Source organism: Papio anubis, chromosome 13 (genome assembly GCF_008728515.1).
Source record: "Papio anubis isolate 15944 chromosome 13, Panubis1.0, whole genome shotgun sequence".
Lineage (NCBI taxonomy): Eukaryota > Metazoa > Chordata > Mammalia > Primates > Cercopithecidae > Papio > Papio anubis.
Genome location: NC_044988.1, coordinates 97,594,173 through 97,607,417, shown reverse-complemented (window position 1 = coordinate 97,607,417; position 13,245 = coordinate 97,594,173). Strand labels below are relative to the sequence as shown.

Here is a 13,245-nt window from a genome sequence, read left to right as displayed (position 1 = left end):
CCACCGTGCCCTCCCCTGCCCAGGACTCTGGTTGTAAACCCTGACTAAGGGGATTTTATCTCCACCAGGGGCCCAGTAGGTGGGAAGTGGCTTAAATAATGCAGGTTTATAATCTCACTAGAGGTCAGAGGAGTCTGAAATGGGCCTCATGGGGCTAAAATCAAGGTGTCTGCAGGGCCGTGTTCCTTCTGGAGGCTCCAGGGGAGGAGGGGGAGGATCCAGTCTGTGCCTTTCCAGCTTCTAGAGGCTGCCTGCGTTCCTTGGCTCGTGGCCCCTTCCCCCACCTTCAAGACAGCAGCGGAGACCTGAGTCCTTCTCATGCCATCTCTCTGTTCTCTCTCCTGCCTCCTCCTCCACACTGGAGGACACTTGTGATCACACTGGCCCCCCGGTGACCCAGGATAATCCATCTCCCTGTTTGAAGGTCGGCTGATTAGCAACCTTCATTCCATCTGCCTCCTTCATTCCCCCGGCCACGTAATGGGATTCACAGCTTCCAGGGATTAGGACACGGACATCTTGTGGCGGGGGCATAATTCTGTCGACAACACCAAGAAACACTTGGATGTTAAGCATTCACCGAACACTGTTCAGGCTCCAGGTGCTGGGAGCAGCAGTGAACAAAGCCAACAGACACCTCCACCCTCAAGGAGTTCACGTTCATGGGCGAGGGAACAGATGAAACCCGGCAATGAAAATAAGTAGTGTAATGACTTGAAAAGTGCAGGGGAGAAAGAGAAGACGGATGGAGAATGACACATGGGCCCTTCTCTATTTTTTTTTTTTTCCAGTCTTTTTTTTTTTTTTTGAGACGGAGTCTCGCTCTGTCGCCCAGGCTGGAGTGCAGTGGCCGGATCTCAGCTCACTGCAAGCTCCGCCTCCCGGGTTCACGCCATTCTCCCGCCTCAGCCTCCCGAGTAGCTGGGACCACAGGCGCCCGCCACCTCGCCCGGCTAATTTTTTGTATTTTTTAGTAGACACGGGGTTTCACCGTGTTAGCCAGCATGGTCTCGATCTCCTGACCTCGTGATCCGCCCGTCTCGGCCTCCCAAAGTGCTGGGATTACAGGCTTGAGCCACCGCGCCCGGCCTTTTCCAGTCTTGTTTCCCAGGCTGGAGTGCAATGGCGCGATTTCAGCTCACTGCAACCTCCGCCTCCCGGCTTCAAGTGATTCTCCTGCCTCAGCCTCCTGAGTAGCTGGGATTATAGGTGTGCACCACCACACCCAGCTAATTTTTTTTTTTTTTTTTTTTTAAGTAGAGACAAGGTTTCGCCATGTTGGCCATGCTGGTCTTGAACTCCTGACCTCAGGCGATCCACCCGCCTCGGCCTCCCAAAGTGCTGGGATTACAGGCATGAGCCACCGTGCCTGGCCTCGCTTCTCTATTTCTAAGGTGACCCAAATTTCTTTACTGCTTTCTGGCAAATCCACCTCTGGCCAGGGGGTAGGCTGGTGACGCAGGGCTTGAAGGCCACATGGGGACTTTTGTCTTCTGGTGAGAAAGGAAATACTAGAGGGTTTTTGCTTCCCTTTTTAAAAAATTCAGGTATGGCCAGGCTGAATTCTCCAAAATGATTGGCATTTTACTTTGTGCTAGCAGAGTCTGAGGAGTGTGGCTGCTCCCAGATTCTCATCAAACTACAGTGCTGACATCTTTAGTTCTAGTCCTTCTAGTGTGTACGCACTGGTATCTTATTAAATGCTTTTAACTGTTTTGGTAGAGATGGGGCCTTGCTGTATTGCATACTCTGGTCTTGAACACCTGGCCTCAAGTGATCTCCAGCCTCACCCTCCTGAAGTGCTGGGATTACAGGTGTGAGCCACTGCTCTGGGCCTCATTCAATGTTTTGCTTGTCCCTGACAAGTAATGGAGTTAAGCTCTTTTTCACGTTTATTGGCCATTAAGTCATCTTGCTTTTGGAAATGCCAGTTGTTAACTGGCTTGTCCTCTTCTTTTTGCGTTAAGACACTTAATACATGCTGGATACAGATCCTCTGTTAGATTACATGTACTGCAAAGATTTTCTCCTAGCCTGTGGCTTGTCTGTTTCGTTTTTTTTTTTTTTTTTTTTTGATGGAGTCTCGCTGTCACCCAGGTTCAGTGGCGTGATCTTGGCTCACTACAACCTCTGCCTCCCAGGTTCAAGCGATTCTCCTGCCTCAGACTCCCAAGTAGCTGGGATTACAAGTGAATACCACCACGCCTGGCTAATTTTTTTTTTTTTTTTTTTGGCGGGGGCTTTCTCTGTCGCCCAGGCTGGAGCGCAGTGGCCGGATCTCAGCTCACTGCAAGCTCCGCCACCCGGGTTCATGCCATTCTCCTGCCTCAGCCTCCGGAGTAGCTGGGACTACATGCGCCCGCCACCTTGCCCGGCTAGTTTTTTGTATTTTTTAGTAGAGACGGGGTTTCACCGTGTTAGCCAGGATGGTCTCGATCTCCTGACCTCGTGATCCGCCCGTCTTGGCCTCCCAAAGTGCTGGGATTACAGGCTTGAGCCACCGCGCCCGGCCACCTGGCTAATTTTTGTATTTTTAGTAGAGATGGGGTTTTGCCACGTTGGCCAGGCTGGTCTTGAACTCCCGACCTCAGGTGATGCGCCCACCTTGGTCTCCCAAAGTGCTGGGATTACAGGCGTGAACCACCGTGCCCGGCCAGCTTCTCTATTCATTGGAGGATTTGAGTGACATGAACAACTAAGGTTTTTTTTTTGAGACAGAGTCTTACTCTGTCACCCAGGCTGGAGTGCAGTGGCGTGATCTCAGCTCACCACAACCTCTGCCTCCTAGGTTCAAGCCATTCTCCTGCCTCAGCCTCCGGAGTAGCTGGGATTATAGGCACCTGTCACCACGCCTGGTTATCCACTTAGGTTTTTGAAGGGCCCCTCGGGCTTGGGGTGGAGAGTGAAGGGAAGCAGGGGGAAGTTTAGGTCTTGCAATCGTCCAGGTGAGACATGACACTGCCTGTGACCGGTGGCAGGGGTGGAGGTTGGGAGAAGTGGCCAGAGAGCAGATCTATTTTGTGGGTGAGGCTGACGGTATTTGCTGGACTGCCCTGGAACCAGAGGGAAGTACAGAGTCAGGTTGACTACAAGGTGTTTGGCTTAAGTTCATAGAAGAAAGGAGTTGCCATTTGCTGGCATGAGGAAAATGGAGAAGCAGATTTTGGGAGGAAAATGAAGGGTTTGGCTTCTGACTCGCTGAACTGGATGTGCTGTTTAAGTGGATATGGATTTCACAGTTGTACTGATGAAGCTGGAATTGGTTCAAGTATAAAAGGAGGGTCATCTAAATATAGATATTGAAGGTAATCCTCAGTGAGATGAGGTTACTGAGAGGGTGTGGGGAGGCAGGAGCGGGGTGAGGCTGGGAGGGGCAGCTGGGGGGAGGGGAGAGAAGCCCAGCGATGTCCTTGGTGTCTCTGTGAAGACGGCACTTCTGGCGGAGGGACAGACACCCCCCCGCCTGAGACAGGCTGAGGAACAACCCTACAGCAACTCAGGGCACTGGTGACTTTGTCAGAGCACCCCAAATCGAACAAACACCCACTAAAGAGGGAGTGCCTCTAAGAAGCCGAAAGGGGGCGCCACCCAGGCTCCAGAGGGGAAACGTTTGCGCTCATTTTCTAACATGTCAACAACCCTGGACCACGCAGGGTCCGGGGTGTCAGAAAAATACTGGCTCTGTCATCAGCTTTGAAACAACTTTATTAGAAGGCTGCTTTAAATGACAACTTCCAACTTCCATTTCTTTCTTAATTTGCTTTTTGACGATTCCAGTTATAACTATATATGTTCATATATAACAATAATTTTTGCATTGATCTTTGCATCCTACTGAAGATTGAAGATTTCCTCATCAGGTCATTCTGGTGGAATGGAAGTGCAACCGTGACGTCGCCAGTTGGCCAGCATTGTTGAGCAAGGGCGGCAGAAGGCTGGGAGGGAGGGAGCCAGCCCCCCACCCTCTCCTCCAGCCCCCGCCCACCACAGATTCACAGTGAGAGGCACCTCACTGCCTTGACATTCAGAAAGTGTGAAATGAAGAAACCCTCGCAGTGCAGGAAATAACTGGATTCCACCTTCAAGGTTATTGAGGTTCCTCCCTCTCTCTCCAGGCCCCTAGTCAAACCCTGAAATCCTAAGGCTTAGGGAAAGCCCTTCCCCAACCTGCCAAAGGAAAGGACCCAGGGCTGCTGCCTTCTGGCCGCTTTTCTGCCTTCAGTCCCATAAGGAATTTCTCTGGACAGACGTGATTGCGGCGGCCCAAGGTCCCCCTTCTTCTTCTCTTCCCACCCCACTGGGTGGGCTTGGAAAGGTACAGTCAACCATGAACATAAATATGAATAAAAAATGAACTTGAAAATGACAAGCTATTCATTAAACAAATCTATAAAAATAGTTAGGACATAACTCTGTTCAAATAAATACAAAATAAATAGGTTCCAAGCAGTGACACGAGTGGAATGTGAGGCTGGTCCCGCTGCGCCCCCGCTGGGGTTGGACGGGAACCCCCAGGGCGTCAGAACAGACTCTGAGCAGTCAGCCCAGCTCCCTGCTCCCTCGTCTTCCTCTGGAAGCACAGAAGTCGCTCATTTGTCTGGCTGGTCTTTCTGGACAAAACCCTTTTCCCAACAATGCATAATTAAGGCCTCCAACACCTTTTCCTTCCCTTGCCAGAACACGCCAATGCTCTGCCCTTCGCCCTCAAACACGGCGCTCCACTGCCCTCGTGCCACAGTGGGGACAGTGAGTTTGGTTCTGAGGTGGTGCCCATCCTGACGGGGCCTGGGCCGGCTCAGAGCACCATAAGCCCCAGCACTTGCCTTCTGTGCAGCCAGGCCAGGCAGCCCGAGCCCCATGCACTCCCATGCATGCCCAGGAGTCCCAGCCATCAGCAGGGCTCAGATGCCAGCGAGCGCCAAGGCCAGACCCTTTCCTCTTCCTTGCACAGCCAAGTTGGCGTCGATGCTTTCGGTTGGGAAGTCAGGCCTGGGAGGCCACGTGACCTCACCTTTCACCATGGACTACGGGGTTGGATGAGGGGGTGGGATGTGGGCTGTAGCCCTCCTCCCACCTTATTACATCAGCTGAGAGGCAGGAAGCAGAGGGCACAGGGAGATGCACGGCAGGCCAGAGGGCAGGGGCCGTGCCCAGCAGCTGAAATGGAAGAACTAAGCCGGCCTCCAAGCTCGCTATTGGCAGGCACTGCAGAAAATGTCCTGTTCCTACACATGTGAGCCTGGAGCCTGCTGACCCTGGACCCTAAGGAATGCCTGTGGTCTTCCCTGGAATCAACAGGAGGGTCTGCTGGGGTCAGCAGGACAAGCCCTGGGCCTGCCAGCTCTCCCCACCCTCCCTGGGGTGCATCTAGGGTTTTCACAGCTTGGCTCGAGTCAGCTTAGTGTTGGCACATTCACAGAATGAGATGGCTGCATACCCCGGGCTGCGGCCCAGGATCAGCGAGTCCACAGCGGGGCCGCCCTCCCCCCGTCACCGCGACTGCACGCCCAGGGTGATCTTCAGGTTCTCGTAGACCACGTAGCTGATGCTCACGGCTGGGATGACCTTCATGAAGTTGGGGGCCAGCCCCCTGTACAGCCCGAAGGCCCCCTCGGTCCGCAGGATCTGTTTGAAGAGGCTGCTCATGGTCACCTCCGGAGCGCCCTCAATGGAGGCTGCAGGAGGGAGGCCACCAGTCAGATGCTTCTCTCCGCACCCTCCGAACTCCCACGGGACTGCCCAGGGCCAGCCTTACCTTGTGCCTGCATTCGGGTCCTAACTAGGGCCAGGGGGTAGCTGGCCAGCTGGCCACAGGTACTGGACATGGTGCCACAGGCCAGGAGCACAAACACACCGGGGTCCGCACTGTTCACTGCATAGCGCTGCAGCCAGGCATTCTTGAGCGTCTAGAAGGGGAAGGGAGCATGGGATAAGCCCCAGGAAGGGCTAGCGAGGCAGCAAGAAATGGGGCTGTTACTGGGTCCTCAGGCCACTGGAACCCAACTGCCGGGCCCGGGGCCTGGCTGGACTCCTAGCCTGGCTGTCCTGTTTCTGCTGTCACTGGGAATTCCAGGACAAGGTAGAGGGAACACCGCCTACCCCACACAGAAGGGCTGACTTCTGGGGTCTGTCTGGAGTGTGCTGGGGCCTGCAAGCCCCTAGGGGCCACCCTGCTCTGGGGATCTGCCTGCTGAGCCCCTGGGGACGCAGAGCCTGGATGCAGGGCTCACAGGGGCTGCCAGAGGCAGGCAGGATGAAGGAAAGCTTGCAATAAACACAGGAGCCGGAAGGAGACGCAGTCTTTGATGCAGTTTCCTGCACTAGGCATGCGTCCGTCAAGGAGAGAGACAGCAGGCGGAGGTGTGCTGGGAGGGGGTTTCTAAACCTGTCTGGCTTGGGCCGGGGCCTGAGCCCTCTTGGGCCTCACCTCATAGACTGCGAGGTCGATGCCGGCATAGGGGATGATGCCCAGCATGTTGGGGACATAGCCTTTGTAGAAGGCGGCCACCCCCTCTCTGGCCAGGATCCTCCTGGCGCAGTCCAGCATTCCTGAGTACTGGCCTGTTTTCCGCAGTGCCATCCGGGTCTTCAGAACCTGCACAACAGGAGCGGCGGGAAGCGTGAGCACAGCCTGCACCTCTCCCCAGTCCCGTGCCCACTGCCCGGCCCACGACCCAGGTGGCCCCTCACCTCCATTGGGTAGATGCTGCTCTGGGCGATCGCCCCTGCCAAGGACCCTGCCACAAGCCTCTCGTGAATCCTCAGAGTCTCCTGGTCACTACCAACAAGGCGCTTGATCTAGAACCAGGAGCAAACAAACCACCCGATATACCCAGAGGTTGAGGCACCCGCTGCTGCCCCTCCCTTCCTCCTGGAGCCAGGCAGTCTCAGCTGAGCCCTGGAGTCCCTGGCACATTTTATGCTGCCCAGAAATGTAAGGAACTGGTGGCGAGCCTGGGCCTCCCGCCTCGCCCTGCTGTCCCTGGGGTACCATGGCTGGCTCCAAGTGTCAGGGAGCTCAGTCCAGGGAAAGCCAGCAAGTCCAGACAGTGAATAGCCACTGGCTGGTGACCCTCCCTGAGGAGCTGGGTCCTCACCTGCTCATAGGCCATGAATTTGATGGCTGATTCGGGGGCAATTTTGAGGACATTGATGCCATTGCCCCGCCAGAGTGACCTGGCCCCTCCTTCTCGAATCATCTGAGTGAAGCCGCCAACGATGCCCATGTTGTTGCTGCGCGAGGCATGGACCTGGGAGGGAGGACCAAGCAGTTAGACGGACCCGGGGGGGCCATAGGCTGCCTCACCCAGCCAAGAGCCTCTGCTGGCCAACTGGCTGTGGCCAAAGCGAAGGCTCTTTCTTCTGTGAGTTTTGAAGATGAGCTTGGAATCACAAGGCCAAAGTAACCCAACACGGCTCAGTGAGGTTCAGCTCCATTGTACTGGGTATCTATTGGTTGCCAGCCTTGTCCTGAACATCTCCATAAAGATGACTTAAAAAAAAAAATCAAGGTCGGGTGCGGTGGCTCATGCCTGTAATCCCAGCTCTTTGGGAGGCCGAAGCAGGTGGATCATTTGAGGTCAGGAGTTCGAGACCAGTCTGGCCAACATGGTGAAAGCCCGTCTCTACTAAAAATACAAAAGTTAGCCAGGCGTGGTGGCAGGCACCTGTAATCCCAGCTACTTGGGAGGCTAAGGCACGGAGAACTGCTTGAACCCAGGAGGTGGAGGTTGCAGTGAGCCGAGATCGTGTCCCTGTACTCCAGCCTGGGTGACAGAGTGAGACTCTATCTTAGAGGGGGGGAAAAAAAAAAGGGTTGGGCTTGGTGTCTTACACCTGTAATCCCAGAACTTTGGGAGGCTGAGGTGGGCGGATCCCATGATGTGAGGAGTTCCAGACCAGCCTGGCCAACATGGAGAAACCTCATCTCTACTAAAAATACAAAAATTAGCCAGGGGTGGTAGCGTGTGGGTGTAATCCCAGATACTAGGGAGGCTGAGGTGGTAGAATTGCTTGAACCCAGTGGGGGAGGCTGCAGTGAGCCGAGATCACACCACTGCACTCTAGCCTGGGCAACCGAGCGAGACTGTCTCAAAAAAAAAATAACAATAATAATAATTTTTAAAAATCGAATTTTTCATTATAAAAAAAACTTAAAACATATTAAAACAATGATCAAACCACAGCCAACCTCTCTCCTGCTGCCCCACCCATGCTGGTTTAAAGGCACATCCCAGGCATTTGATTTCACCCAAGGCCTGCTTTCAATCTCTACAACATTCCTGACAATTCTGCTAAAAAAACAAAAGGATGAGGCAGTTGTTCAAGCCCCTGTTTTCACAGAGGAGGGGAAGTCCTGGGAGGGAAAGGGGTTTGCTCAAGGCCACAAGAGGAAGGGAGGCCGCTGTGGTGGTGCCCCGGACAGAGTCCAAGCCCAAGGCGCTCTGCCCTGAACCACCTGCTTCCTTTGTCTCTGTGCGACACAGGGAGGCCCAGCAAGGCAGGCGGGGGAGGGAAAGGAGGCAGCTCGTCCAAGCTGGGCTCCTGGCACAAGAAGTACTAGGTACGAGCAAGGGGATAGGTGGTGGCCAGTCACCATTCAGACATCAAAGTCCACCAGTGTTGTGTGGGTTTCACAATTCTGCCTTGACATCAGCCCAGCTTATCTCTGCTGTGTGGACATGGATTTGCGTACCTGGCCAAGGTAATGGTGTGGCTTCCCACTGGCATCTGGGTCAGGTGAGGCTCTGCTGACCCCACTGTGGGGTAACGTACACAAGACGTGCTTACAGAAATTGGTTCCTGCCTCACCCCAGTCTCGGTAGCTTCACCTGTCCACATTATGCCCCTGTAATGTGATGCCTCAGATAAAATTAGATCCGCTCTGCACAAAATGTCACCTAGAGTGACATTTTGGTACCCCCTGTCTGAGCAATAATTCCAGTCTAATTTATTGGGTTAGAAAAGTCTGGGCCCAAAGCAGGCACCAGCCAGAGAAAGGGAAAACTAGCCAAGCAGCATCCCCCAAGTGGAAACTGGCCCCTCCAGGGCTCTGGGGCCTTCTCCCTACATACCTGCATGAGCACCTTGAGCCTGTCCAGGGGGGCCGTGCAGGTTCTGGATACGGCCCCTGCCCCACCTCCTGCCACCAGGTGTCTCCACCACATCCCCGTCTGCCTCTCCTCCACTGTGAACTCATCGGGGACCGTCAGATTCTCACCCACATCAAAGATCTGTGAGGAAAGATGGCATAAGCCTGACTCAGGACCCTCGGGGCAAGGCTGCTGGCACCTGTCGCCTTCTACCCTCCAGGATGGCTCCAGGCCAGGGACCACAGGACAGGGAGAAGGCCAACGATCCTGGGTGGGAAGTGGACTGGGGCCTTCCCCTTCACTCTGAAGGTAGCAGAGTTCTCACCCCAGCTGGGGGCCTGGAGAGAACCTCAGCTGAACACAGCCGGAAGGTGCCAGGTACAAAACCATTCACCGGCCCTTTGCAAAGCTTCCAGGGAGCTCTTTAAGAACAGCTCACAGGCCTGTGTGAGATCGCCAGGCTGGCTGCACTGAAGGGATCAAGCTGGGGTAAGAGCCGTCTGAAACCTCATGTGTAACCAGATCACGCTGGCAGAACATTATGCAAGGCCTCAGCAAACACGAAGGCTCGCTGCCTGCGTAACCTCTCTCCGGGTGGCATCCGGGCTGATTAGAGCCACCTCTGCTCTGATCCCAGGGCTAAAGGCCAGAGCTCTGGGCCAGCTGCTCCCACCCCTGGAGGTGTCCACTTAATTTCACCCAACAAGCCCTGGTCTGGCACTGTGAGAGGCAGGTGAGGAGCCCCTCTGGCCTCTCCTCCTGGAGGGGACTGTCCAGGGGGACAGGACTGCACACCAGGACTCAGAGAGGGACATGCCAAGCGTGAGGGGCTCAGGGCCAGAGACCAGTACAGACTCACATTTCCGAACATGAAACCACAGGGGGCAGCGGTGAAAGGGCAGCAAGTGTGTGCCCGTGGGGACACCTCACAGCTCTGCCTAGGTGCTCTCTGTAGAGTAGCTTCTGCCTCGGCCCCCTCCCACCAGGGGGAAGGGTCATACCAGCTTTGGCAGAACAGGCAGCATCATGGGAAGGGTATCTGAAGTGGCCCATGAGCAGGAGCACGTGGGGACGGGGGGTGTTCCTGGAAGACGACCCCCGTGTGTGTGAACAATGGGGCTGTTCAGGCGGCCAGTGGCCAGAACAGGGGGACATGCGGACAGCTCTACTCTCCCTCTCTGAGTCCTGCTGTGCAGTCCTGTCCCCCTGGACCATCCGCTCCAGGAGGGGAGGCCAGAGGTGCTCCTCACCTGGCAGAAGAGGGGACAGTCTCCTGTGGAGGAGGCGGCGGCTGGAAAGCCCTAGCTGCACTCTGGGATGGGGACAACTGGGTGACTCGGGGCCAGGCCCTGGGAGCAGGTGAGGGCCCCGGGTGTGTGGGGCTCACCGTGGAATGCTTCCAGTAGAGGATGATCTCGGGGATGTTTTCCACGGGGTGCAGGAGGTGGTAGTCTCTCCACTCGTTCCAGTCGATAGTCATCGTGCCGTTTTTATCCATGCTGCGAGACAGAGGCGAGGCTGCCCACCTGCCCATCCGCCAGCTGCGTCCCCCCACCTCCCAGCGAGCCGAGGGCAGGCACCTCGGATGCCCAGAAACCACACGAGGCGCCTCTGCCCCCAGGTGAAAGAGCAGGGGGTTGCACACCCCACTGAGCACAACAATGGCAATATAATGGCCCACAAGAACCCCGTTCGGATCAGGCATGGAAGTCAAGGGAGGCAGTCACGAGCGACACGGATACTTACTAGGTGACAGGGCCCCAGAAATGGCCCGTTCGTATTCTGACAGACAGACAAAGGATGCGGAGGAGAGAGGAGAAACAACACGCATAAGTGCTCGGAGCCATGTTAGTGAAGCAAGCACACACCCAGAGACGTGGGCACAGCACGGCACGAGACGAGCCCCACAGCAGCTGAGCCCGGGGCTGCCGTCCCCGAGGACCAGCCAGCGTTTGGCCCACAGGGTTTTGGGAAGCTCCAGCCAGGACAGACGGCAACTCCCAGGGCTGTTCCGTGAGATTTCCTGGCAGCCACCCCTCACCAGGGAGCTATCTTGCGGGGCAGCGCCTCTGACTAAATTGTTAAGCGCAAGTTACTAGCATGGGGAAGAAATTCACCCGGGATCGAGGCTGCAGTGTGAGCCCCCTGCCCTGCCCCCACCACACACAGGTGCTCTTTGCTGGCCTTTTACCTACTTGAACCACCCCCAAATTAGTTTTCCCTTCATGGGCCGCTGGCCGATGGGCAACATTCCAGGTGATCTGTGATTCTTCAAATGGAAGCTGGCCTGCAACGCTGGGGAGGGGCTGGCCTCCCGCAGGGGTTACTTATTCATCCTTTCTTTTCTTTTTCTTTTTTTTGAGACAGAGTCACCCAGGCTGGAGTGCGGTGGCGCCATCTCGGCTCACTGCAAGCTCCGCCTCCCGGGTTCACGCCATTCTCCTGCCTCAGCCTCCTGAGTAGCTGGGACTGCAGGTGCCCGCCACCTCGCCCGGCTAATTTTTTTGTATTTTTAGTAGAGACGGGGTTTCACCGTGTTAGCCAGGATGATCTCGATCTCCTGACCTTGTGATCTGCCCGCCTCTTCCTCCCAAAGTGCTGGGATTACAGGCGTGAGCCACCGCGCCCGGCCTACTTATTCATCCTTTCAAACCACGAGAAGGCCAAGTTCAGAGAAACAGGGTCAGCATAGGGAATGGCATCGCAGGCTTAGTCTCAGAGCCTTCCTTTCATCACACTTAAACCAAACACAGAGGCTGGCTGAGCACTCACCTCTTGAGAATTTTTTCTGCCTGCTGTTCAGATATCTTGACTCCCAAGTCCCGCAGGGACTGCATGATCTCCTGTGCGTCGATGCGTCCTACAAGAAAAGAGGCCGTGAGCAGGAGCCAGGCGCACAGGGAGGCCCAAGGCTGGACCGGCTGCAGCTCTGAAGGCAACACTTACCATCATTCTTTTTGTCCAAACTCTTAAACACCAGCCTCAGTTTCTTCTCATGATCTTGGAGATAATGGACAAATTCTTCAAAGTCTAGCTGCCCATCAAGGTCCTTATCTCCAGCTTGTACAATTTTCTAGAAAAGAAAAGTAAGGTTTTGTCTTTTGGCTCCTGGACCAGCCTTTCCTTGTCCCTTGTGGGGCCCCGTTCCCAGGCAATGACTGCACTAATCCGTGAGCAGAGCTGGCCCCAAGGACCCAAGATGCTTCTGCTCCACTCCCAGAGCCACTATGGCAATTGACTCACATGCCAGAGCCATCACCTAGAGCCCCAAGTGCTGGCCAGAACCCAGGCAAGTGCCAATCTTGTCTCCCTCCCAAGCAGAGAGGAAACGAGCAGCCCAGGAAGAGCCCTCTGGACAGAGGCCAACAGGGACAGCTGGGCACTTTGTCAGTCTGAAGACCCGCGTGCCGCACAGCCAGGGTGAGCAGTGTGGCTCTGCTGCAGTGCCATCCCTGGGTCCCTGGACCCAGGCTTCAACCACACATGCTCCCTGGTGAGACGTGGGGATGGCCATGGAGTTTTTTCCGACAGGAATTCTGCAGCTCGCTGTTTCCCTCCTAAAACTGGCATTGGTCCAAGAATAATTTGGTGGGCAGGGTGAAAATCGGGGGCAGAGCCAGACTCTGCCACAGCACCCGAGGCCGGGGAAGTATAAGGAGCCAAGGGCATGTGTATGATGGTACTGCCAGTCCCTGCTCTCAGGGAAGCCAGGTGATAGAGCCGCCCTGGCTCTGTCAGTCAGTCACTGAAAAGCACTTTAGTGTCCCAAGAAGGCTTTGGGAGACTGTTCCTTGGCAATGAGGTTCCAAAAGTAATCCCTCCACCCCTACCTCCCAGGAGGTGGGCTTTGTTCAGCAGTTGTTAATGGTTGTGGATGCTCAGCAACTGGGACTGTGCCATGAGAGCGCACATTTCCCCAGCACCTAGCGCGGGCCACAGGGCATGCTAAATGCTTTACTTTTAGCGACCCACTAACCCCTCGCAAACAGCTCTAGGAGGTAGGAAATGTTATTTCCCCCATTTTACAGAGAAGGAAACAGGAGTTCCGAGAGGCTAAACATTTACACAAGGCCAGACAGCTAGGGAAGTGGTGGGCGGGATGCAAGTCGGGCTGTGGTCCTCCCAAGCTGCCTCCCTGCAGATCCTGCCACCA

General features: G+C 55.4%; 1 protein-coding gene across 7 annotated transcripts in view; it reads right to left on the bottom strand.

Annotated features, from left to right (window-relative positions):
• Positions 1-3,687: 3,687 nt before the first annotated feature.
• Positions 3,688-13,245, bottom strand: part of SLC25A25 (solute carrier family 25 member 25) — a 43,862-nt gene continuing 34,304 nt past the window's right edge. For 4 of the 7 annotated variants that reach the window (XM_009189098.3, XM_031654547.1, XM_003911904.5 and 1 more), the window contains exons 2-11: positions 12,039-12,165; positions 11,865-11,952; positions 10,839-10,874; positions 10,480-10,591; positions 9,075-9,233; positions 7,098-7,250; positions 6,691-6,798; positions 6,428-6,595; positions 5,756-5,906; positions 3,688-5,675 (exon numbers count right to left, since the gene is read on the bottom strand). In XM_009189098.3, the coding sequence (XP_009187362.1) occupies positions 5,491-5,675; positions 5,756-5,906; positions 6,428-6,595; positions 6,691-6,798; positions 7,098-7,250; positions 9,075-9,233; positions 10,480-10,591; positions 10,839-10,874; positions 11,865-11,952; positions 12,039-12,165 (1,287 nt within the window). In that variant the 3' untranslated portion in view covers positions 3,688-5,490. The remainder of the gene's footprint in view (positions 5,676-5,755; positions 5,907-6,427; positions 6,596-6,690; positions 6,799-7,097; positions 7,251-9,074; positions 9,234-10,479; positions 10,592-10,838; positions 10,875-11,864; positions 11,953-12,038; positions 12,166-13,245) is intronic. The other 3 variants (XM_003911902.4, XM_003911903.5, XM_003911901.5) reach the window with 1 other exon arrangement.